The sequence below is a fragment of the Amphibalanus amphitrite genome, unplaced genomic scaffold, assembly GCF_019059575.1.
Source record: "Amphibalanus amphitrite isolate SeventyFive unplaced genomic scaffold, NRLGWU_Aamphi_draft 001078F_arrow, whole genome shotgun sequence".
NCBI classification, from domain to species: domain Eukaryota; kingdom Metazoa; phylum Arthropoda; class Thecostraca; order Balanomorpha; family Balanidae; genus Amphibalanus; species Amphibalanus amphitrite.
The window spans coordinates 138,446-161,952 of NW_024882572.1; the positions used below are offsets into that span (position 1 = coordinate 138,446).

The following is a 23,507-nucleotide window of genomic DNA, read 5'->3' on the forward strand; positions in this document are numbered from 1 at the left end:
GGGGAAATACTGTGCTGTGCAATATTCTGTTTGCGAAGTTTTGCACAACGTTTCGGGGTTGTTTTGTGCGCGAATTGCATGTACGGTAAGAGGACGCACTGTTCAGGAGGGTAAGAGTACGCAGAATTATACATTAAATCGAATATACAGAAATATAAAATTATTAATCTATCGCTCAATGACGCTTGTTTTGTAGGTATATCATCAATGGAGCACTGTGATGCAGATGCGTACCCGAAATTCTTCCAAATACGAGTTATTTTCCCTTTTGATTGTGCATTTTTTTAAAGAAACACACGACATGATTATTTCCTGATTTATAGACTTGAAAGATTTATTTTATGTTTTTCTTTTTGGATACTAGAATTAACTTAAATGCCTTCTGAGTTTGAAGTTAAGCATTTGGACAGTACAAGCTGCATAAGTGTGTGTTCATATGCTTGCGTACTCCACCCGCCTGGCGTGCGTACTCTTACACACCCCATATGGTAAGAGTACGCAACTGCAGCGGTTCAGAAAATGTCAGTTTTAGACCACTTCCATTTACGTTGAAGGATCGTTGCCCCATGGGTTGATGGCTAATTCAATGAACTTTAATATTCCCTATTTGCAATTTCTTTCTTTCAAATATTAAACAAATGAGAGCAAGAAATCCACTAAGTGCGTACTCTTATACGACTTCACCCTATGCCTGCAGTCATGTCAGCACCGTATGATAACAATTGCTCGAGAGATATCAGAAATGATGACTTGTTCATGAACGTTCATGCATAGGCGCGGGAGCCGGGGGGGCAGTGGGGGCAGCTTGCCCCCCCAACTCTGGGGCCGTGGGGGCAGTGCCCCCACAGCTTTGAGACGGAATACCACACTTTTTTTGCAAATGTTTTCTTTTTTGTTGAAAAAGCCGAGGGATGAAAAACAAGTGGCCTAAAACCGGTGAGAAAACTAGATTTGGGGGTACCCTAGGTTGATCTCTATTATGGTGTGCCCCCCCAGTTGGAAAGTAGTTCCCGCGCCCCTGCGTTCATGAACGTTCACGAACTGTGAACAGAGAATCGTTGGTGAACATGTGACCTTGAATGCCAAAATTCGTAAACTATCAAATAAACAAACAAACAAACATTGTTCACGAACTGTTCATGAACAGTACAAACACCAAACTCTGTATATCACTTCCTTCCAACCTTTCTGTGAAAAGTCTGGCTGGCTCCGCAGGACCGCGACCTGCTGGCCACCTTCAAGATACCGTCGAGCACGTTCGTCACGTTCATGCTGACGCTGGAAAGCCACTACCTGCGCGAGGTATCCTACCACAACCGGACGCACGCGGCCGACGTGGTGCAGTCGACCAGCGTGCTGCTCCGCTCGCCGGCCCTGGAGACCGTGTTCACGGCGCTCGAGGAGCTGGCCGCTCTGTTCGCGTCGGCCATCCACGACGTGGATCACCCGGGCCTCACCAACCAGTACCTGGTCAATACCAGTGAGTTCGGCTTCAACTGTCCGTCCGTGGCCGCTATGAAGGGGGTGCGTCCGTCTCCGTGGGCTGATGTGGCACCTATCGTGTCATGCGGCACAGCATGCGTCAGGCGCCAGACGCCAGAGACATCTGTGGGCCGTATTGACAACTATCGTGTCATGCGGCACAGCATTTGTCAGCGCCAGACGCCAGAGACATCTGTGGGCCGTATTGACAACTATCGTGCCATGCGGCACAGCATGCAGCAGGCGCTAGACGCCAGAGACACCTGTGGGCTATATAACCAACTACCAAGTGGTGCGTCACAGCATGTATCAGGCGCTAGACGCAAGGGACATCTGTGGGCTTTTGTGGCAACTATCGTGTCATGCGGCACAGCATGCATAAGGCGCTAGACGCCAGAGACATCTGTGGGCTATATAACCAGCTGCCAAAGTGGTGCGGCACAGCATGTATCAGGCGCTAGACGCCAGGGACATCTGTGGGCTGTTGTGGTAACTATTGTGTCATGCGGCACAGCATGCATAAGGCGCTGAACGCCAGACATCTGTGGGTCAATAGCCTCGTGTGGACTAGCGTCTTCGAAGCTGGTGGCTGATGCGGTGGTTTCTCGCACATGTTTGACGTCAGGACAGATAACGATAGACGCTCTATGTCAGACTGAGCGATAAAGATAGACAAGAAAAAATTGAAAGTAGAAAGGTGAGTGGTGACAGTGGTCAATTGACCCATGCTTTAAGTGCAAGACCGGTATATAAAGTTAACATAATTAAACTGACATTTCTGCCGGGTGCGTTTGTGAGTGCAGGCTCTGAGCTGGCGCTGATGTATAACGACGAGTCGGTGCTGGAGAACCACCACCTGGCCGTGGCCTTCAAACTGCTGCAGAACGACAACTGCGACATCTTCGCCAGCCTATCCAGGAAACAGCGGCTGTCGCTCCGCAAAATGGTCATCGACATGGTCAGTTCACAATTAGCAAACGCACTTAGCAATGCTTTGAAGGGGTTTTAACGTCAAATGCTGCTACCAACGCGATGAGCCCACGAAAACGCACCAAGCACATTCCATTTGAGATAAATTCCACATGTGCCACAAATAGCATCCAAGATACATGTCGATCGCACCTGTTCATCTGTGTTACTACTAACTAAGACCCCATCGGCTGTAAATCAGCCACCATGCCGTTCTTCAAGACGTCGTAACCACCGAAGGGTACAATTTACCAACCTCCCCGCTGTCCAGGTTCTGGCGACGGACATGTCCAAGCACATGAGCCTGCTGGCCGACCTGAAGACGATGGTGGAGACGCAGAAGGTGGCCGGCTCGGGACTGCTGCTGCTCGACAACTACAACGACCGCATTCAGGTACAGAATCCGCGTCCCAGAGTAGCCGGCAGTCCTTCCGTCCTGCTAGTACAACTGGTACCGCGATAAATATTTGTAACGATCTCTTCATACTGATATGAGCAATAATAAATATGCCAATTTTAAGTCCAGTTAGCGATGGGCTATAATTGTGCAGCACTTATAGCCTAGTCTGATCTCATAGCTCTTCAATAAACTCAGGTAACCTTCCTACCTTTGTTGTGCCTGTAACCTACACTGGCCTCGCCGTGACCCTTGCTCTGTGATCCTTGCTCTGACATACGTCCACCCTTTCTGCGAAACTCGCTGTGATCCCTGCTCTACCTCGTTGTAACCTCTGTTGACCCAACTGTGACTTCCGCGTCCCCAGGTGCTGCAGAGCATGGTGCACTGCTCGGACCTGAGCGGGCCCACCCGGCCGCTGGAGACCTACCGGCGCTGGGTGGCTCTCGTCATGGAGGAGTTCTTCCACCAGGGAGACCGCGAGCGAGAGAACGGCCTCGACATATCGCCCATGTGCGACAGATACAACGCCACCGTCGAAAAGTCCCAGGTGAGAGTGAGCCGTCGACTTCGTAATACTGGCTCCGTAATCGGTTAACTCATGAACTGACACAGAGCTGAACTGAACATGACAGGATGCAATATTAATATGAAAGCGCACCAAAGTTTCAATGCTAGTCCACATGCTGACTTCACCTCCTCTTCACCGTCCCTCCGCCTTCAGGTGGGTTTTATTGACTACATCGTGCACCCGCTGTGGGAGACGTGGGCCGACCTGGTGTACCCGGACGCGCAGCACATCCTGGACACGCTGGAGGACAACCGCGACTGGTACCAGTCCATGATGCCGCCCAGCCCGGGCCCCGGCGGCGCCGAGCAGCGGCTCCTCGAACAGGAGGAGCAGGAGGAGAGCGGCGACGGGGAGGCAGAGCAGGGGGAGGTCAAGGTGCGCGTGACGCTCAACGACGGCCGGGCGGCGCGGCGCGCGCGCCCCTCGTGAGAGGGAGAGGTAGAGATGGGAAGAGGGATGTGAGAAAGGAACGAAGAGAAGGGGGATAAGAAAGAGTGAAAGGGTGAGTGGGCGAACATATATGTAGAATGAGCACTTCTTTCTTCCCTTGACAATTGGTGGCTGGTGGTGATATAAAGACGAAACTCTCGGGCACGGAAAAAAGCACGATGTTTTGAATGGAAGATTGAGAGATAGCCACGAGTGTCTGCACGCACACTGTGCGAGATGTAGCAGGTCGGTCCCCAAACTGACCAAAGCACCGCTGTCCTGTTCCTTGTGAATGACCCAGACCCGCGAGACGTAGCGCGTTGAACCGGGCAACGGTGCAGAGATGGTGCAGACTGCAGAGATTCTATGGTTAAAGCGTGTCTAGTCATCTGCCTGCACCTTTCACAAAGTGTTCGAGGTCACAGCACAGTGGCTGCCGGCGGTTCGTCTGTAGTGTACCGCGTCCCCGACCTCTCGCCGCTTCTTCACCGCCCAGAAAGCCGCCGGTCGCCAGCACGGCTAACCCCCTGTCACGTGCGTGTGGAGTAGTCGTGTAGCGCCGCTCGCTACCGACATGTGGTCGTCAGCTGCACGAGTCGACCGGAATATATCAAAATGTAGACTGTGTACCGATGTTCGAAATAAGCCTAGCTTTTATTTCTTGCTGTGTCGAATGAGCTATTTTTCGGCGTACGTTGGTGGTTCAGCCACTATGTAACGGAATGTTTGTATGCGCGTTGATGTAGCACGCCCAAATGAGCTGCCGGCTTGGGTTGCAGTTCGCCCCAGGCAGGGCCGTCGTCAGGCATTAGGCACTCTCTGACATGCATGGCGCACAATGCACAATATCAAAGGAAGTCACCCGTTTGTGGCTCATTCTCAACTTTTATCCTAGTCGATAATTGATTATTTTAAACCGTCATCGGACAAACAATGAACACAGCCCGTGGACTAACTTGTGCAAGCATTGTAACAAGTCACGAGATCTGACTAATGCTTTTTATTATCACACTGGCGCCGCACAATACAAATTTGTATGTATAGCTAGCTAACTGAGGCAATTCACACGAATCCTGTTAGTTCAGGACGCCTGAAATGATATCGCGCGTATTTTTCATTTGTTATAGATCGCGACTGTTACGCCTGTTGCTGATGACATTGGCCAGCGCTCTGTGCGGATTGTCTGAGCGTGACACGTACCGTTGTGACGTACGAACCGGACATCATTGGCCGTACCTGTGCTGAAAGTAATACATGAATGTACTTATGAGACTATGGATGAGCCTCGGATTTATTACTAATCGCCTTCCTCGTCGATTTAAGTAGTTTGTGTTACCTTGTAAACGCAACGACGGCATTCGCGTGAGTTCACTTGGTATGCAGCTTAGAGATAAAGTTACCAGTCAGGATTAAGAAAAAAGAGTAAAATACGTGTCATGAATGGTTGTATATGACCGAAGAGATAAATTAAGAGGGTTTTAGCATCCAATACGGTACATTGGGATACCGAATACTGAATAGCGAAAGTAATTTTCTAATAACTAGTGTCCGCCTAAGTCTAAACGAAAGGCCTAAACGAAGTCATTTTAAAATTGCCTCTCCAAAACGAGCATAGCTACCTTTCTTCAATTATATTAATGGCAAAAATAGGCGATTGCAATCCTTGCTAAAAATGGCGAGGCGACATAATAACGATGATCGTAGATCATTGATCAATGATGATGACGTGTGATTCACTCTTCCATGACCTTTCCTTCACAAGTACACGAACACGCACGCAAAAGTACACAAATAACAGTGCATCAAGTACCGGTACGACTAAGGAAGCATTCTTGTATACCACAGCACACATGCGACGATAAACGGATTACCATCACACCAAACTCGGAAACAGCGCAAGAGATAGCAAGCTCACGTGTCCGCTCAAATAGGGACCAGCGGCACCCGTCCCTGCTGTCCGTCTCCAGCCGCCCCCTTCCCCAGCTGGCTCCCTAACCCGGCCGACCTTCACCGGTCCCCGGCCCTGTCCGGCGGGCTGTCCCGCAGCTCCACCGGCATGGTGTCGCCCCAGCTGACCTTTTTGGCGCACTGGTAGAGCTCCGGGCCGTGCCGCCGTCGGGTGACCACCACCTCCTCCAGCGCACCCCTGCCGGCGGAGAGGAGGTCAGCACACTCCCGGCGCAGCGCCGAGAGTCGACACTGTGTAAGGGGTGCTAGGAGACCCTACTTGAATACCGTCTGCCATAGGTACCGTTTTAAAAATTCAGTTAATGAAAAGCATGATGAACCTCCACTGGAACATAATAAACCACACTCAATTTCCGAATCACTTGACATTTTACAACCCACAAATAGGTAACAACTTGGTGCACATTATTTAAGTGATGGCATAAAATTCTTGGCACACGCCATTGCACAAAAAACATCTCCTGACCCGAATACCGATCTCCCCTGTACCCTATTGCTGGACTCACCGCGCCGTGCAGAGCCGGCAGATGACGTGCTTGTGTCGGCAGAGCACCGGCTGCACCACGCGCGGCCACTGACGGTCGCCGGCCGGCCGCGCGCCCTTCCGCATCACCACGTACGAGAGCGGCGCGTGGCGCACCTCGGCCGGCGCCGCGCCGCCCAGCGCCAGCGGCCAGTACGGCACGCGGAAATGGCACGGCGTCAGGCTGCGGCTGAAGCGCGGACACTCGCCGTCGTGCGGACAGGGCGCCTCCACGTGCACTGGCGCGCCGTCGCGCTGCGCGGCCAGTCGCAGCACCAGGTCCCGGGCCTCCAGCACCAGCAGGAAGCCGGCGTTGGTGCCCGTCTCGAGCAGCATGAGCCGGCCGCCGGGCGCCGTCCGGTCCCACAGCGAGCACACCAGCTCGAGCCGCTCGCTCTGCGACGGCTGCTCCATGAGCGCGTGCGCCGCCACCACCAGCGGGTACCGGAGCCGGCTGGATGAGGGCAGCAGCGGCCGCAGGAAGACGGACGGGTCGGGCGGCGCGTCGGCGCGGCCGCCGTGCGCCAGCAGCGCGCACAGCTCGGACAGGTAGCGCCGCCGCTCGATGCCCACAAACTCTGCCACCTTGTCGGGCCACAGGTGGCGGGCCGCCCACAGTGCCGCGCCCACCGCGCTGCCATAACTCAGCACCGCCTGCGGCCCGAACGCCGGGTCACGCGCCGCCACCTGGCGGAAACAGTAGAGCAGCGAGGCGAACTCGGGCGCCAGCCGCGCCACCGCGTACACGGCCGCCTCGTACGCCGAGGCCATCTCCAGCGGCTGCCAGTGGTACACCTGCTGCCGCAGCTGCTGGATGACAAACTGTTTCAGCTTCTGTTCGTTGACCTGCTCACGCTGACTGATGTACTGCTGCTCGAGAGCCTGCGCGCGCGCCTGCATCTCGGCGTCCTCGGTGGGCGGGCGCCGCGCCGCCAGCCGGTAGCTGAGTGCCGCGGCGTCCCGCCGCAGGTCGGCCACCGAGAATTCAGCGACGGACCGGCGGAGGGCGTCGACCAGCGGCTGCGGCAGCGCCTGCGCCCGGCTCCGCGTCCGCTTCAGGTGCGCGGCGAACGCCTTCCGCCGCGACGGCGACTCCATGTCGTCCGTCGGCAGAGAGGGATCCAGCGAGGGCGTCGGCCGCGAGCTGGCCAAACGCAGACAGCGAGGCCAGCAGTGAGTCTGCAGCAGGCCGCTCAATGTGCGGCCTGCAGGGGCGGCCACGGGTATCCACCCCATGGCAGAGTTCAGGAAATGTCACTGCCTGGAGTGAACTGTCAGCAGAGTCTGAGGAATATTGAAAAGAGCATTAGTGATATCAGGGTATTATGGTACCAGCTTAATTTCCTGAGCATTGACAAACCAAATAATATAGCTCATACCAAGACAATTCTACACTACTGGTAAGTGGTTAAAAATTTCATTTTGTTTTGCTTATCTGGCCAGGCCACAAAAGGGACGCCGGTGAAAACAGGGCGCCGGAGGGCATATTAGTCACGTGATATTTGGAGCTTCTCCCCCTTCGTGGGCCTAATACATGCTAAACGTCACGTGTGAATTTCACAAGTCATGATCAAATCGCCCCAGGTGCCCTGATTTCACCGTCGCCCACAAAAGGCCTCCTGGATCTGATGATATAAGTCAGTGAGCAGTCTGCGGTGGTTCAGCATATTAGGTACCTACCTACCCTACCTGGCACCTACCTCTCGGATCTCTGCCAGATACTCATACCTACTGCTAGAGCCAGCACCACTCCATGCTTAATAATTAACACACCACAATCATCATAAATCAAAATAAGATATACCTATGCTGTGCCTCCCCCTCAGCCTTTATCAAAAGGATCTCGTCTGCAGTCTCCGTCAATCTTTTGTAGCCTAGCGACTTGCGGAATAAGAATTTATCATTTTGAATTAAACTGGTATTACATATAGATTGATTTGATTGATTGATTTATATTCATTGATATAACCTCACTGATGGGTGCTATTACTTACCCTCCCACCTTAACATTAGATTTGAGTTGAGATAGCCAAAATGGGGTCCCCGGCTCACAATTACCGGTTTCGGCACTCACAACATCGAGAAATGCCTTAAATCGGAAATATTGAATTTCAAAATTGCAGCATTTTGATTCAGAGGGGCTAATGCGTAGGAATACCCCTCTGAATGTGTGACGTCAGCGCAGATATCTAACGATTTTGAAATGTTTGACTAAAACGTTTTGTAGCACGCGGTGGTATATGCTGCTTTGCGCGCAACAAGTGCCGCACTTTGAGCTGCCAAACTATTGCTTCCAAATAAAGTCGCTAGGAACAGCGGAGATCCCAAAAAGTAAACAAAAGTAAAAGTCTAATATCTTGAAAACCGGTGAATATTTTTCGGTGAAATTTGGTAGATATTCGTTTTCGCTCTTTCTGAACCGAGCGACATCACTTTCATGCCAATTCATAAACTTTTTTGAAGGTAAGAGGGTCCCTTTAAAATAAGGTAACTGTTTGCCCTTTCCAAAACATTAGGTAATCATTTCATGTACCGCCTTGGTGCCTACATATGTTGCTTAACTTTATGATCAACTTATCACAGTTTCAGTTTTGACTTTTCAATCACGATTATGAGCAATAAATTACCTTTCCAAACGGTATGAAGAGAACCCTTTCCATAGCCACCGTAATCACCATGGTATGACAAGAACCCGGTTTACATAGCATATTTGACGAGGCTCTAGCTCGTTAATTTGGCGATAATTTCGTTGCAGTGGTCTTCAAATATTTAGAGGGGATCATTTTGTAAATTGTTAAGCACCATTGGCATCTTTTGCAACATCACGGACGGAGATATAAGCTTGCAACAAACCCTATGTAAACCGGGTTAAGGCAAGGCTCCAAGGAACCAAACGAGAAACAGCATAAAACTGTTCTTTAAACGCGATTGAAAAAAGACGTTTATCATGGACCAATTGTGCGCACTGCAACTCAGTGCAGCAGTAGCACTGATTAGCTACTGCTGCAACTTATCTTCAAGACACTTCGATTGTCTAGTTTTAGAACAGCCTCTGGCTGCCATACTTCGTCATTTGTTCGTTAGATTTGTCGTGGTGCCATATTTCGCACTATTGCAATTGTGGGACACCGGTGAAAACAGGGCGCCGGAGGGCATATTAGTCACGTGACATTTGGAAGTTCTCCCCCTTCACGGGCCTTCTAAATGCTAAATGTCAGCCCCCGTTCACGAGCCTCAGAATTCCTTTACCGTGACGTCACGTGGGCGGCAAAAATCCCTTCACCCCATAACGATCCATACAAATGAGGCCGAGGTTTGAGCTGGACTGACGCCTAAGCTGAGGACTAAAATATCATAAAAAGCACACCATTTGACTCAGTGAGGCTTGATTTTTCCAAAACCGGGCCTCAATAGGTCGAATTCGAATGAACCAAGCACAATTTTTGCCTTTTAGATGAGGCCTGCAAATTTCCATGAAGTTTTTTCTCGTGAAGGAAAAAAGTAGTGCTACCAAATGCGTCTTGCGCCGCTTTTGCAAAAGTTCAATCATGGATAACTATATATGGATTGGAAACTCCCCGCGTGCGCCATTACCAGCCGCGACATTGGTGCGCGCCTGCCATCTAGCGGCGAGAATATCGACATACAGGAATGCGCTCGGCCGGCGGCTGGCTCGCCCGCAGGAATACGCTGATCGGCGGTGACCCGGTAACTATTTCGATGGAAATATGTAACATATACTCACCGCACGTCCAATACCACTTACCAACCGGGCTTTAGTAGCTTGTCTCCCCGCGGTGACAGTGCACCGGGGTTGTGCAGGCGCCCCCAGCGCTTTTCACACACTCGGACGGTCACCAGTAGGCCGTCGCAGCTCGCCGTCACAAGTTGTGACGGCGAGCTGTTGTGACTCACAACCCGTGAGTCCCATAGTTCACAATCCCATAGTTCTGCTCCCATAGTTCTGTTAGTTCAAACATCGTTCTACTCATTGCATGTCATTCTGTATTTACGTGTAATCCACAAACACATGTGACGCATGGCATCATGATATTCATTTCGAGACTTTGGAGGGTTGGGCACATCAAAGAGAGTTGGTGCTGCATCTCTTCTCAGCCTCGTGCTGCCAGGATGATACTGACTTCTTTCAAAATGTTTTGAACACACTTTGATGTTGACATGAAGATAGTCTGTTGAGTTCTTCATGATATCTTCTAGTGAGGTCACCTGAGGTCACCATATTCGAAACGGCTGATGAAATCGCATACGCTGAATCGACTGGTGGTGTTTTCGTCGCGATCGGCCCAGTAGTTCCTGAGTTATAGAATGGCTGCCATAGGCCACATCGGTCATGTGACCCAAGGTCACCGAGGTCACCTGAGGTCACCATATTCGAAACGGCTGATGAAGTCGCATACGCTGATTCGACTGGTGGTGTTATCGTCGCGGTCGGCCCAGTAGTTCCTGAGTTATAGAATGGCTGCCATAGGCCACATCGGTCATGTGACCTCCCAAGGTCACCGAGGTCACCTGAGGTCACCATATTCGAAACGGCTAATGAAATCGCATATGCTGAATCGACTGGTGGTGTTTTCGTCACGATCGGCCCAGCAGTTCCTGAGTTATAGAATGGCTGCCATAGGCCACATCGGTCATGTGACCTCCCAAGGTCATCGAGGGCACCTGAGGTCACCATATTCGAAACGGCTGATGAAATCGCATACGCTGAATCGACTGGTGGTGTTTTCGTCGCGATCGGCCCAGTAGTTCCTGAGTTATAGAATGGCTGCTATAGGCCACAACGGTCATGTGACCTCCCAAGGTCACCGAGGTCACCTGAGGTCACCATATTCAAAACGGCTGATGAAATCGCATACGCTGAATCGACTGGTGGTGTTTTCGTCGCGATCGGCCCAGTAGTTCCTGAGTTATGTAATGGCTGCAAGAGGCGAAAACGTTAAGTTGACCTTTTGAGGTCACCGAGGTCACCTGAGGTCACCATATTCGAAACGGCTGATGAAATCGCATACGCTGAATCGACTGGTGGTGTTTTCGTCGCGATCGGCCCAGTAGTTCCTGAGTTGTAGAATGGCTGCCATAGGCCACATCGGTCATGTGACCTCTCAAGGTCACCGAGGTCACCTGAGGTCACCATATTCGAAACGGCTGATGAAATCGCATACGCTGAATCGACTGGTGGTGTTTTCGTCACGATCGGCCCAGCAGTTCTTGAGTTATAGAATGGCTGCCATAGGCCACAACGGTCATGTGACCTCCCAAGGTCACTGAGGTCACCTGAGGTCACCATATTCGAAACGGCTGATGAAATCGCATACGTTGAATCGACTGGTGGTGTTTTCGTCACGATCGGCCCAGTAGGTCCTGAGTTATAGAATGGCTGCAATAGGCGAAATGTTAAGTTGACCTTTTGAGGTCACCGAGGTCACCTGAGGTCACCATATTCAAAACGGCTGATGAAATCGCATACGGTGAATCGACTGGTGGTGTTTTCGTCGCGATCGGCCCAGTAGTTCCTGAGTTATAGAATGGCTGCCATAGGCCACATCGGTCATGTGACCTCCCAAGGTCATCGAGGTCACCTGAGGTCACCATATTCAAAGCGGCTGATGAAATCGCATACGCTAAATCGACTGGTGGTGTTTTCGTCGCGATCGGCTCAGTAGTTCCTGAGTTATAGAATGGCTGCCATAGGCCACATCGGTCATGTGACCTCCCAAGGTCACCGAGGTCACCTGAGGTCACCATATTCGAAACGGCTGATGAAATCGCATACGCTGAATCGACTGGTGGTGTTTTCGTCACGATCGGCCCAGCAGTTCCTGAGTTATAGAATGGCTGCCATAGGCCACAACGGTCATGTGACCTCCCAAGGTCACTGAGGTCACCTGAGGTCACCATATTCGAAACGGCTGGTGAAATCGCATACGCTGAATCGACTGGTGGTGTTTTCGTCACGATCGGCCCAGTAGTTCCTGAGTTATAGAATGGCTGCTATAGGCCACAACGGTCATGTGACCTCCCAAGGTCACCGAGGTCACCTGAGGTCACCATATTCGAAACGGCTGATGAAATCGGATACGCTGAATCGACTGGTGGTGTTTTCGTCGCGATCGGCTCAGCAGTTCCTGAGTTATAGAATGGCTGCAATAGGCGAAAACGTTAAGTTGACCTTTTGAGGTCACCGAGGTCACCTGAGGTCACCATATTCGAAACGGCTGATGAAATCGCATACGCTGATTCGACTGGTGGTGTTTTTGTCGCGATCGGCCCAGTAGTTCCTGAGTTATAGAATGGCTGCAATAGGCGTCAATGCCGAGTTGACCTCTTGAGGTCACCGAGGTCACCTGGGGTCACAAGATTCGAAACGGCTGATAAAATTGTACCCCCTGATTCGAATGGTGTTTCGTTCGTTCCGATCGGTCCAGTAGTTCCTGAGTTATAGAATGGCTGCAAGGGTGGCGGTCGAATAGTGTTGTCCGAAAAAGAGCGCTAGCAGCGCGCCACTCGACGCCGCAATTGTCAAAAGCGGCGTGTTAGTATGCTTTATTATGAATGATGTGTGTAAAAGTGAGTTTTTATGTTGTTTATTTGGAGGAAATGGTTGGAATAAATTAAGTTATTTTTATTTCTGTTGGTTGGAGTTTTTATTCAAAAGATTTCGGTCTATACCATTCATATTTACTGAAAATACCTTCGCTTGAATAAATTGCAGATATTTGGCAACTGAAGTGTTAGGTAAGCCTAAATGATATGTAAAAAGGTAAGAGACACCCTGATTATCATTTGAGAAACGAAAATATATGAATTTTCCTTATAAGACTCGCTCAATATGCTACTCCGCGGTTTATGCCCCGAGGGTGTCCGAGGGTTCTCGTTAGTTTGTCGTTGGCGCTCGGCTCGCGCGCGAGCCGACGTCACCGCCTGTGACGTCGGCTCGCGAAATACGTCATACCCTGCACACAAAATAGCCGGCTGCCGAACAGCGCTCCGGCTCTTCAGACTATGCACTGCGGGCGTCCCGCTACAACGTAAGTTAAAAGTGAAATGAAATGAGGAAATGGTGTGATTGTTCATTGTATGTTATCGTGTGATATCTTTGGTTCGGTTATTTATTATGTTTATGGTCTTTTTTCAGTATTACGGCATAATACAGCACAGGAGAGAAAAGGCGGATTGTAGTCTAACAGTAGCTGTTACAGTAATAGTTGAGGGTAAGCCGCAGTAATAGTTGAGGGTAAGCCGCAGTAATAGTTGAGGGTAAGCCGCAGTAATAGTTGTGGGTAAGCCACAGTAATAGTTGAGGGTAACCCGCAGTAATAGTTGCGGGTAAGCCGCAGTAATAGTTGAGGGTAAGCCGCAGTACTGGTTGAGGGTAAACCGGCAGTGATAGTTGTCAGTTAAGAACAGTTGTTTTCTTGTTTGCCAGTCGTAATGGCAGAGTTGAGTAGTAGAGTTGAGTTGACAGTAGTGAAGACAGATTGGTAGACGGAATTGATTGTGCCTTGATATGTTGTGATTTATTTACCACTTTTAACTGAAATGCCAACATGTTCTGTTCATGAACATTGATTGGTAAGAGCTCAGGTACCTACTTTAGACATCTGCTGATTTTGTTGCCCTCAATTTGAGACAAGGCCCTGAGGTTTTCAATGTAGTTGAGGGCCAGATGATCATTTCATTTTGGTTGTCGTCAAGACATTGTGCAGTTATCATTTTCTGTTGTTTTGCTTGGGCTTCACAATGAGTGCTAGACTAACATGATCAGATTGTACTTACTTCATTCCCGTAGAACTAGAAGTACCAATACTGACCACTTTAGGAGTAGATACTAACTTGGGCACTCCATTCCTCCATCCCATTTTCTGCCTAATCTGCTCCCAACCTGAACTGAGTCACAATGGACCACCAAATGAAGTCGAGTAAAGGAAGGCCTCTCCAACCTACTGAGAAAGGAGCACAGTATCAAGTGGAGGTTAAGAGGAAGACGTACAAAGGTCTGAAGTCACATCTAGTCTCGACAGGACCAGTGATCGTTGAGGCTATCCCACAAGGAGACAGGTCATTCATTCAAGCAGAGTTTGATGCATGGAAACATCAGTATGTGGATTTTGTCCAGACATACGAGGTTCTGTGCTGCCTGTTGGAACAGGAGGAGAGGGACGAACTGCAGGTGGAGCACCAGAGTCTGCTTGGTCAGCTCAACACTTGGAAGGCCCAGATTGAGGACTACCTGACAGCTCATCCTGCTCAAGCAGTCCGCCGAAGTCACTCGGAATGTGGATCCCAGTGCAGCAGTAACTCACAAGCAGTAAGAGACAAACTGTTCTTGATGAAGGTGGAGGAAATGAAGCTGAAGGCAGAGAAGGAAGTTCAAGCATCAATGGCTACCAGGCAGCTGGAGCTGCAAAGGAGAAGGGAGGAGATGGAAAAGGTGATGGCACAAGAACAAGAAATGCTTGATCGAGAAATTGAAAGGAAGATGAGTGAAGCCAGGATCAAGGTTCTGTGTGCTGCAGAAGGTGAAGCTGAAGCTCCAGCAGATGAAGCTGTTGATGTTGCAGGACGCCCGGGAACAGATCATGAAGAAGTACCTGCTCAAGCTGAGAAGACAGGCGATGGGGAGATTACTGCAGCACAAATGATCAAGTTACTAATAGACCAGAAGAAGACTGCTGATCTCCCCACTCTGGAACCTGAGGTGTTCAAAGGTGATGTTGCACGCTTCAACCTATGGCTCAGCTCCTTCGAAACTCACATCGAGAGCAAGACAGAATCTTCAATTCAGCGCCTCCACTTCCTGGCCAAGTACACTGGTGGTGAAGCGAAGAGAGCCATCAGTGGCCTGCTGCATCTCAGAACAGAAGAAGGGTACAAGCTGGCGAAGGAGAAGCTGATAGACCGCTTCGGGAACGACTTCATTGTCGCCAACGCCTATCGGAGCAAGATCAGGGAGTGGCCAAACATCAAGGCAGGAGATGGTCGTGGCCTCAGAGACTTCGCTGACCATCTTGAACACTGTTTGGCAGCAGCTTCAAGCTCTATGAGGAACTTGGCAGTTCTGGACGACCACATGGAAAATGAAGTGATGTTGAAGAAGCTGCCAAAGCATCTAGTGGACAGCTGGAAGAGGATCGTGGACGACTGGTTGTACGGGAACAAGTCCAGAGAAGGCAGCAAGTACCCTCCATTTTCAGAGTTTGTCCGGTTCGTCTCTGTGGAGGCAAGAATCGCATGTGGACCAGTAGGGAGCGGTGTCACAACAGAGTATTCAGACAGGCTGAGTCACGAGACAAGGGAGAGCACGAACAGAAGACAGCCAAAGAAGACACGGAGTGAAGCCCGAACGTTCACAGCTTCTACTGAGCAGTCACATGTAAAGAAGTGTTTGAAATGTCAAGGAAACCATGTGCTGACCTCCTGCCCGCAGGTGATGAACATGTCGCTGCCCGACAGAAGAAAGATGGTTGCAGAACTGCATCTCTGCAGAGGCTGTCTGAAGAAGGGGCACCTGTGGCGACACTGTCTCCGCAAGGCCCAGTGCGCCACATGTGGCAGACAGCATCCAACTCTCCTGCATGACCCGGAAATCGCGGCAGCAGCAGCACATGAGGCAGTTGGAGGAGCGGCTACCTGTCTGCAATCGGTGAGCAACTCTTGCCACTGCCTGGTCGTACCCGTGCTGCTTAGCAACAGGAAGCAGCCCGGACGCAAGGTTGTTGTGTACGCGCTGCTTGATGCTCAATCTGACGCCTGCTTCGTCACTAAGTCTGCCCGCGCAGCAGTGGGTGCTAGAGGAAGGAAGACCAGACTGGATCTCAGCACCATCGCGGGACAAACCACGATCGACAGTGAAGCAGTTGAAGACCTGGTCATCCAGCCTCTGAACTCCGAAGAGGCCTGTGAAGAGATTCGTCTGCCCACCTGCTACACAAGGGAGGGCATCCCGTGCTCCAGGTCATCAATCCCCCGGAGGGAGACAGCGCTCAAGTGGAGGCACATGGTGGACATCTCCGACCAGATCCCAGACTACTATGAGTCAGCTGAGATCGGCCTCCTGCTCGGCACGTCCTGTCCGAGAGCCATCAAACCGCAGGAAGTGCGGCCAGGGGAGGTCGACGAGCCTTGGGCTGTACGGACGACACTGGGCTGGGGAATCGTCGGTTCGACAGAGAAAAGCTCCAGAATGTGTTGCTACGTGGACACGGGAGACGGTCGCAAGAGAATCTGTCACTTCTCTTTCAGGACGAAGACTCGTGAGAACCCTCTTGATCTCATCAGAGTACTTGAAAAGGACTTCGAAGAAACCCGGGACAAGTCGAGCATGGGCTCTTCAGTGACGGACCTGCCCGAGCCTGAAGAACGTGCCGAAGTGGATCCAGAGGACAAGGAGCTCAAGAGAGTGACTGTGTTCAAGGCCGACACCAGAACGAAGTATGCAGACCTCGCGGAGCGATTGGAGTACTTCTCCGACTGGTACCGGGCGAAGCGAGCGGTAGCTGTTTGCCTGCTGTACGTGAGGCTCCTGCGAGACAAGGTGAAGAAAAGGAAGGTCAACAGAGAAGCGACCGACAGATCCAGAGCGCCTGTGACAGAGCTCCAGGTGGAAACGCTTCAGGAGGCAGAGCGAGTGATCCTGAAAGCGACTCAAGACCGAGCCAAGTTCATGAAGATGGTGCAAGTCAGCACCAACGACCACGGAGAAGTGGTGATGAGCAGCCGTAACGGAACCGAGCTCGCTGGTCTCGACCCATTCGTGAGGGACGGGTTGATGCGAGTGGGTGGAAGGTTGAGGCGGAGCAGACTCCCAGATGTTGAAGTTCACCCAATCATTCTGCCCAGGAAGTCGCATGTGACGAATCTGATTGTCGCTCACTGTCATGAGGCTGCGGGGCACGCGGGGCGTGGAACGACTTTGAGTCGGCTACGAACCTCGGGTTACTGGGTCATCGGGGCGAGGTCTGCTGTGTCGCAGTATCTTCAGAGCTGCGTGACCTGCAGGAAGCTGCGCGGGCGACCCCAGCAACAGAAGATGGCCGACCTGCCGCCCGACAGGCTTCAAGAAGCGGCGCCCTTCACGTACTCAGCAGTGGACTGTTTTGGGCCCTACTATGTGAGGGAGAGGCGCAGTCAGGTGAAGAGGTGGGGCATGCTATTCACGTGCCTATGCAGCCGCGCCATCCACATTGAAACAGTGAACTCTCTTTCAGCCGACGCGTTCTTAAACGCTTTCAGGCGTTTTGTCGCGCGAAGAGGTTCAGTGAGGCTCCTGCGTTCTGACCGCGGAACCAACTTCATGGGCGGCAAGAGTGAGCTGGAGAACGCCTTCAGCGAGATGGACACGGATCAGCTCAGAAGAGGTCTCCTTCGTCACGACTGCGAGATGACAAAGTTTGAGATGAACGTCCCTCACGCCAGCCACATGGGGGGCGTTTGGGAACGCATGATACGTTCAGCACGAGCAGCGCTGGATGGCGTTCTGAGAGCGCACTGTCAGCAGGGCGGGTTCGATGACGAGCTGCTGAGGACGTTTCTGGCCGAGGCGGAGGCCATAGTGAACTGTCGCCCGCTGACCGTCCTCGATCCTTCCGATTCTTCCGAACCCCAGCCCCTCTGCCCAATGCAACTCTTAACGCTCAAAAGTAGTGTAGTGGCGCCGCCGCCGGGCGCCTTTCGGCGGGAGGACGCCTACTCTAGACGACGCTGGCGGCGAGTGCAGGAGATGGCCGACCAGTTCTGGAGGCGGTGGCGCTCCGACTTCCTGCCGTCTCTACACAGCGAAAGAAATGGACCCAGATCGAGCCGAACGTGAAGGCCGGAGACGTGGTCCTCATCCTGGATGACAACGCTCCACGCAGCCGGTGGCCTCTGGGTCGCGTGGTGCAGGCACACAAGTCCGCCGATGGGCTCGTGCGGAGGGTCACTCTGCTCTCTGGAGGCAGCATCTACGACAGCCCCATCCACCGGCTGGTGAGACTGATGACCGAGTGAGCCTCCGAGAACGGGACACGTGGAGCCAGGCCGGCTTCTCATCCTGGCAGTCGGTGACCCGAGTGGCGGCGATATATGGCCGAGCTCTGGTGCGAGCTACCGTGACAGCGCCGTGACGCTGGCACTGTGACTGACGGTGTCAAATGCGTTGAGTCTGTGCTACCGGTGAATGGCAGTACTGCACGGTCTGGGAACCGGTGAGCGTCAGCAGAGCGGAGTGGACCCCTACCCCGCAGTCGCCTGTGAGATGCAGTGACCTGCGGACATTTGTGTCGGCCCTAGTGTGCCGCCAATTGAGCTTGGTGAACCGCATAGCTATGTTAGTTGTAAGTTAAGGTAGCCTTGAGCTACATGAAGCCATGAGCTACAGGGAGCCATGAGCTACAGGGAGCCATGAGCTACAGGGAGCCATGAGCTACAGGGAGCCATGAGTTGCAGGGAGCTAAAATCAAAGGGAGCCACGCTTGTGTTGAGTTTGTTGAATGTAACATAGCGGTGAACGCTGGGAGTTACCTCTTTGCTTGCCGCACCCTGTCTCGCTTCCATTGTTTGCAGTGCATGGTCGCATTGAACTAGTTTGCCACTAACTTGTTTGATATGTGGTAAATTTGGTAAATTTAAGGGAGCCATGTGACCGCGGGTAGCCGAAAGTGAAAGTGTACGGCCGCCCGCTTGAAAGGGAAAGTGACCACCAGATGGCAGTGGTAGTGTTGTTAGGGGGCGCTAGCATTGCTGGTCCTTGCCTCGGACAGCTGTTGGCTGGAGGCAGCGTCGAATTATTTCGTAGTCTCGACATGCCAACCAATGCCTTCGAATGTGGCGCATGTTTGTATAGTTTGTACCCACCGCGTGGCACTACCCCGGCTCTTCAGACTATGCACTGCGGGCGTCCCGCTACAACGTAAGTTAAAAGTGAAATGAAATGAGGAAATGGTGTGATTGTTCATTGTATGTTATCGTGTGATATCTTTGGTTCGGTTATTTATTATGTTTATGGTCTTTTTTCAGTATTACGGCATAATACAGCACAGGAGAGAAAAGGCGGATTGTAGTCTAACAGTAGCTGTTACACACGCATTCCTCTACAAGGCACTCTTTTCGGAACGAGAAATGGAATTTCTTCGTCTAGGGTGATCGTTGAGCCGTAAAAGCTCCTGATTTGTGCTAGTCTCAGCTCAAGCTACGAAACTGCTATTCCAGCTCAAAACCCCATGTTAAAAGTGAACTATTTCCTTTAAGATTGTAGGTTATAGGTAAGGTTAGGTCAGGTTTGGTTAGGTTTGGTTTGATTTGATTAGCAAGCATCTCTGGGTAGGTAAAGTGCGTCTCCTTGGTGGCAAAAACAAGTGTGACGCCTGCTTAACAACTACCACATTTTTCTAATGCATGAATTTATTACATTTTACAATATAAAACATGTCTAAAACTGTGAAGAGGCAAATGGTGTACATAACTCAGACCATTACTTTGTCAATAGCCAATGCAGCATTGTTATGAGGGTTAATTGCATATCTGATAGCCATGCTCAACCCAAGATTTAAAATATTCGTACCTGAAGAAAAATTATATCACTCATCAGCATTTCAATTTCATTGTGCAGTACAAACCAACCTCTGATGAACAGACACTATAAAGGAAAATAATGACAGAAAACCTGGTGATATTGTAAGCGATCTGATAAATAAAGCTAGAGTCGTCTGAATCCTCATTAGTCCGATCTAAAATCGCAGTTTTGCCCATTATCACTACTTATTTTTAGGCAAAATACGAGTGTCACATGGGATGTCCGATGTTTCTTATAGGTATCTTGGGATGTCCTGCATTATAAATGTCTCACGCAAGTCATTTATGTATTCACAAATGGCTACCATATAGATACCATATTGTGTGACGTCACCTGGGCGGCAAAAATCTTTTAGTGAACTAACCTTATTAGTAAAGTAATCTTGGCTAAATGTCACGTGTAAATTTCACGAACTCAATGGTTCGTACTCAATGGATCTGCGTCCCCACTTACCCCCGCTCTGGAAGCACACTCGATCTTGTGCTTACAACTGAAACTGACAGGATGGGTACTTCTTCGGTACTTCCGCCCCTGCCGGGCTGCGATCACTGCCCGGTGCTTTGTAACTATGTGTTTGACTATTCACCCCCAACGTCCCAATCTAGCACTCAGTTCAGGAAGTGGCACAGGGCGAAATTTGATCGCACCTCCCGCGAACTGAACGTTATTGACTGGAGCGCTGAATTTACAGGCTGTGATGTCAACCAGATGTACACCCGCTTCCTGGACAGACTGTCGCCTCTTATCGACGATTTTGTCCCTACAGGAACTTCCTCTGCTGACAACACCCGTCCCCCATGGAGGACAAACCCCCCTGGCAGCCTCAGACACCGGAGGAGACACGCATGGGAGACGTATAAAAAGATGAGACTTACCCATGGCAGGCGATCTGCAGCGGCCATATCAGCACTCGATACTTTCTTCACCCTCAATCGCTCTCTGAAAAGGTTTGCCCTGGAGTCCCAGGCGTGCTACGAACAGAAACTGCTCCAGGAGTCTGCCTCTAACCCTAAGGCTCTGCATGCACATCTCAGGCGTAAAAAGGTAGGCTGCCCTGGCGTTGGTCCCTTACGACTTTGCAATGACACGCTTTCAGATGACCCTGCTACAATGGCTGAAGCCTTTGCCGAGGCCTTTGAGAGCGTCTTCGGCCGCGGTCCCCCCAACCCTAACCAGTCCCCTCACGAAACAGCGGACTCTGTTATGCCACCCGTTGACTTCTCTGTTGACGCTAGGTTCTTGCAGTGCTGCGATCACTGGACCCCCACTCAGCTGCTGGCCCAGACAACCTTCACCCATCGCTCTTACGAGCTTGTGCAAACAGCCTAGCATTTCCCTTGTTTGTTATTTTCAGACAGTCACTCAGAGAACGTCGCTTACCTGCTTCTTGGAAGATATCCGTCGTAATTCCTTTATTCAAGAAGGGCTCGAGGTATAACCCCCTGAACTATCGTCCCATCAGCTTGACTTCGGTGTCTTGCAAATGTCTAGAGCGCCTGATCTGCCAGCAGCTTACAACCTACCTGGAAGAGAACTCTATGCTGACAAATAACCAATTCGGTTTCAGAGCCGGGAGATCCACTCAGGATCAGCTGATCCTTGTATATGACGAGGTGTCTAAATGGCTTGATGATGGCTGTGTTACTGACCTCGTGATGTTTGACTTTGCCAAAGCATTTGATGTTGTCTCTCACTCTATCCTTCTTCGCAAGCTTCGCATGATCGGCATTGCAGAGCCCCTCATCTACTGGATTGAAGATTTTCTGATTGGTCGATCTCTGTCTGTGTCAGTGAAAGGTGTACTGAGCAAAACTCGCCCCGTGTCCAGTGGGGTCCCACAGGGCTCGGTCCTTGGTCCGATTTTGTTTTTAGTTTTTATTAACCATATTGGTAGCAGTCTCGCATCTAGTCACAAGATTTTCGCTGACGATCTGAAGCTTTACATGAAAGTTGCCCACAGCTCAGCAGACGCATATGACCATGCCTCCTCGCTTTGTCAACAGGACATCACTGCCCTGCACCGTATTTCTTCGTCATGGGACCTTCGCCTGAACCGTGACAAATGTGTGGTCATACGTTTTCAGAGCAAGGCTCAATCTCAATCTCTTCCACCTCCAGTGTATGACATCGATAATTCCCCGATTCGAGTTGTCCCCTCCCATCCGGATCTCGGAGTACTGGTGGACTCGAGCCTCAAATTCCACGACCACATATCCGCTACTGTCCACAAGGCCGCAGGTCTTTCTCAAAACCTCCTGAGGAGCACGGTGTGCCGATCTCCGGACTTTATGCTGACACTTTTCCGTACTCACATAAGACCAGTTATCGAGTACTGCTCGTGTGTGTGGCACACTGGGTACCTGGGGGACCTGCGCGCTCTGGAGTCGGTCCAGCGTCGCTGGACCAAGCATATCGCTGGCCTGTCGAGTCTGGATTATCGGTCCCGGCTCTCATCGCTGAACTTGTATTCAATTCAAGGCAGACTGCTAAGGGCTGATATGATTCAGTACCTACTGGAAGGTGTTCCATGACAAATGTGCGGTGTCCCCCGCTGACTTGTTCACTCTACCTCCTCAGTTAGGCATGCGCGGACATTGCTTTAAGATTTTCCATTCCCGCTCGCAGACTGATGTCAGGCGTAGGTCATTCTCGGTGCGCGGTGTGAGACTATGGAACTCCCTCCCGGAGCACGTCGTAATGGAACCTAACTACAAAACCTTTAAGGGTTTGTTGGCGGAAGCCCTAGGCGACGCTCTGTATGACTTTCACTAACCGCCTTGTTTTGTTCTCCTTCTTGCGAAATGCACTGTACCATTGTAGGGGTGGAGACTCGAGCCCCGGGTCCTGTGGGTCTGTCGCTATCTCCCCCTTTATCAGCTATCTGCTACTTTACTCTACGTGACTAGTGTTAGGCAGGGACGTCTCCCTTTGTGCCGTTAACCCGTCTGCCACCCGGGCCACTGTCATTCTACATATGCAACTACTGTGGGGCCGTTTTACTCGGGTGGTTCAGTGGTGAATGCTCGCCATTTGGTAGCCACGCGGTTGGTAGCGTGCCGATGGGTATACTAATCTAATATGCACCAAACACTTAGCCACTCAAAGTCAAACTGGCAGGACTACAGTGCCGACTGAAAATGCTCCCGCTCTTTCATTCCTCCTTCTCGTGAAAACCTCCATGAAAAGATGCTATCGATTTAGCCCCAATGTATTTACACCAAAATAGTAATGGACTGCCATGAGAAAATAAACACATCAATAAGGCCGCCAAAATAACGCGCAAAACTACCCTATCATACCCTAACGCATTCGCAATAAAAGGTTAACCGCCTCCCCTTGCTCCAAACCTATCTATAGGAAGACCTTTGAGCCCGCATCTTCCCAGTGCCCAGGGACCGTACCTTGAGACCAAGCCAGCAGCGGTGATTCGTCGGAGGGGCCTCGGAGCAGCGCACTCAGCAGCGAACTGGCACCCAAGACCCCGCTTCACTCTCATTCACCGCTTTTGTACTCGGCCCGAGGCGGTAGTGCGTTCTAAAAACAGGCATGAGGCAAAGGCCATGTCCTTCGAACGCACCTGGCACCCAGGCACTAA

General features: G+C 51.2%; 2 protein-coding genes and 1 long non-coding RNA gene across 5 annotated transcripts in view; 2 read left to right on the top strand and 1 right to left on the bottom strand.

The window, feature by feature from the left end:
* Positions 1-5,118, top strand: part of LOC122369842 (cAMP-specific 3',5'-cyclic phosphodiesterase-like) — an 87,454-nt gene extending 82,336 nt beyond the window's left edge. For all 3 annotated transcript variants that reach the window (XM_043344912.1, XM_043344913.1, XM_043344914.1), the window contains 5 exons: positions 1,216-1,480; positions 2,286-2,440; positions 2,723-2,845; positions 3,216-3,398; positions 3,573-5,118. In XM_043344912.1, the coding sequence (XP_043200847.1) occupies positions 1,216-1,480; positions 2,286-2,440; positions 2,723-2,845; positions 3,216-3,398; positions 3,573-3,848 (1,002 nt within the window). In that variant the 3' untranslated portion in view covers positions 3,849-5,118. The remainder of the gene's footprint in view (positions 1-1,215; positions 1,481-2,285; positions 2,441-2,722; positions 2,846-3,215; positions 3,399-3,572) is intronic.
* A 349-nt stretch (positions 5,119-5,467) lies between these two features.
* On the bottom strand, positions 5,468-9,233 carry LOC122369844 (methyltransferase-like protein 17, mitochondrial). Its single transcript, XM_043344916.1, has 3 exons — positions 8,967-9,233; positions 6,323-7,623; positions 5,468-5,994 (listed from the first exon to the last, which is right to left on the bottom strand). Exons 2-3 carry the CDS (start codon positions 7,573-7,575, stop codon positions 5,856-5,858), a joined length of 1,392 nt encoding a protein of 463 aa, XP_043200851.1. The 5' UTR covers positions 7,576-7,623; positions 8,967-9,233; the 3' UTR covers positions 5,468-5,855.
* Positions 9,234-13,315: 4,082 nt separating this feature from the next.
* On the top strand, positions 13,316-14,380 carry LOC122369849. Its single transcript, XR_006254484.1, has 2 exons — positions 13,316-13,388; positions 13,496-14,380. It is a non-coding gene; the product is annotated as an uncharacterized LOC122369849 (long non-coding RNA).
* Positions 14,381-23,507: the final 9,127 nt, after the last annotated feature.

Coding starts and splice junctions, on each gene's coding strand:
- LOC122369844 (XM_043344916.1), bottom strand. CDS start 7,575: ATGGGGTGGATACCCGTGGCCGCCCCTGCAGGCCGCACATTGAGCGGC. Junction 5,995..6,322: donor TGCCGGCTCTGCACGGCGCG/GTGAGTCCAGCA, acceptor CTCCGCCGGCAG/GGGTGCGCTGGAGGAGGTGG.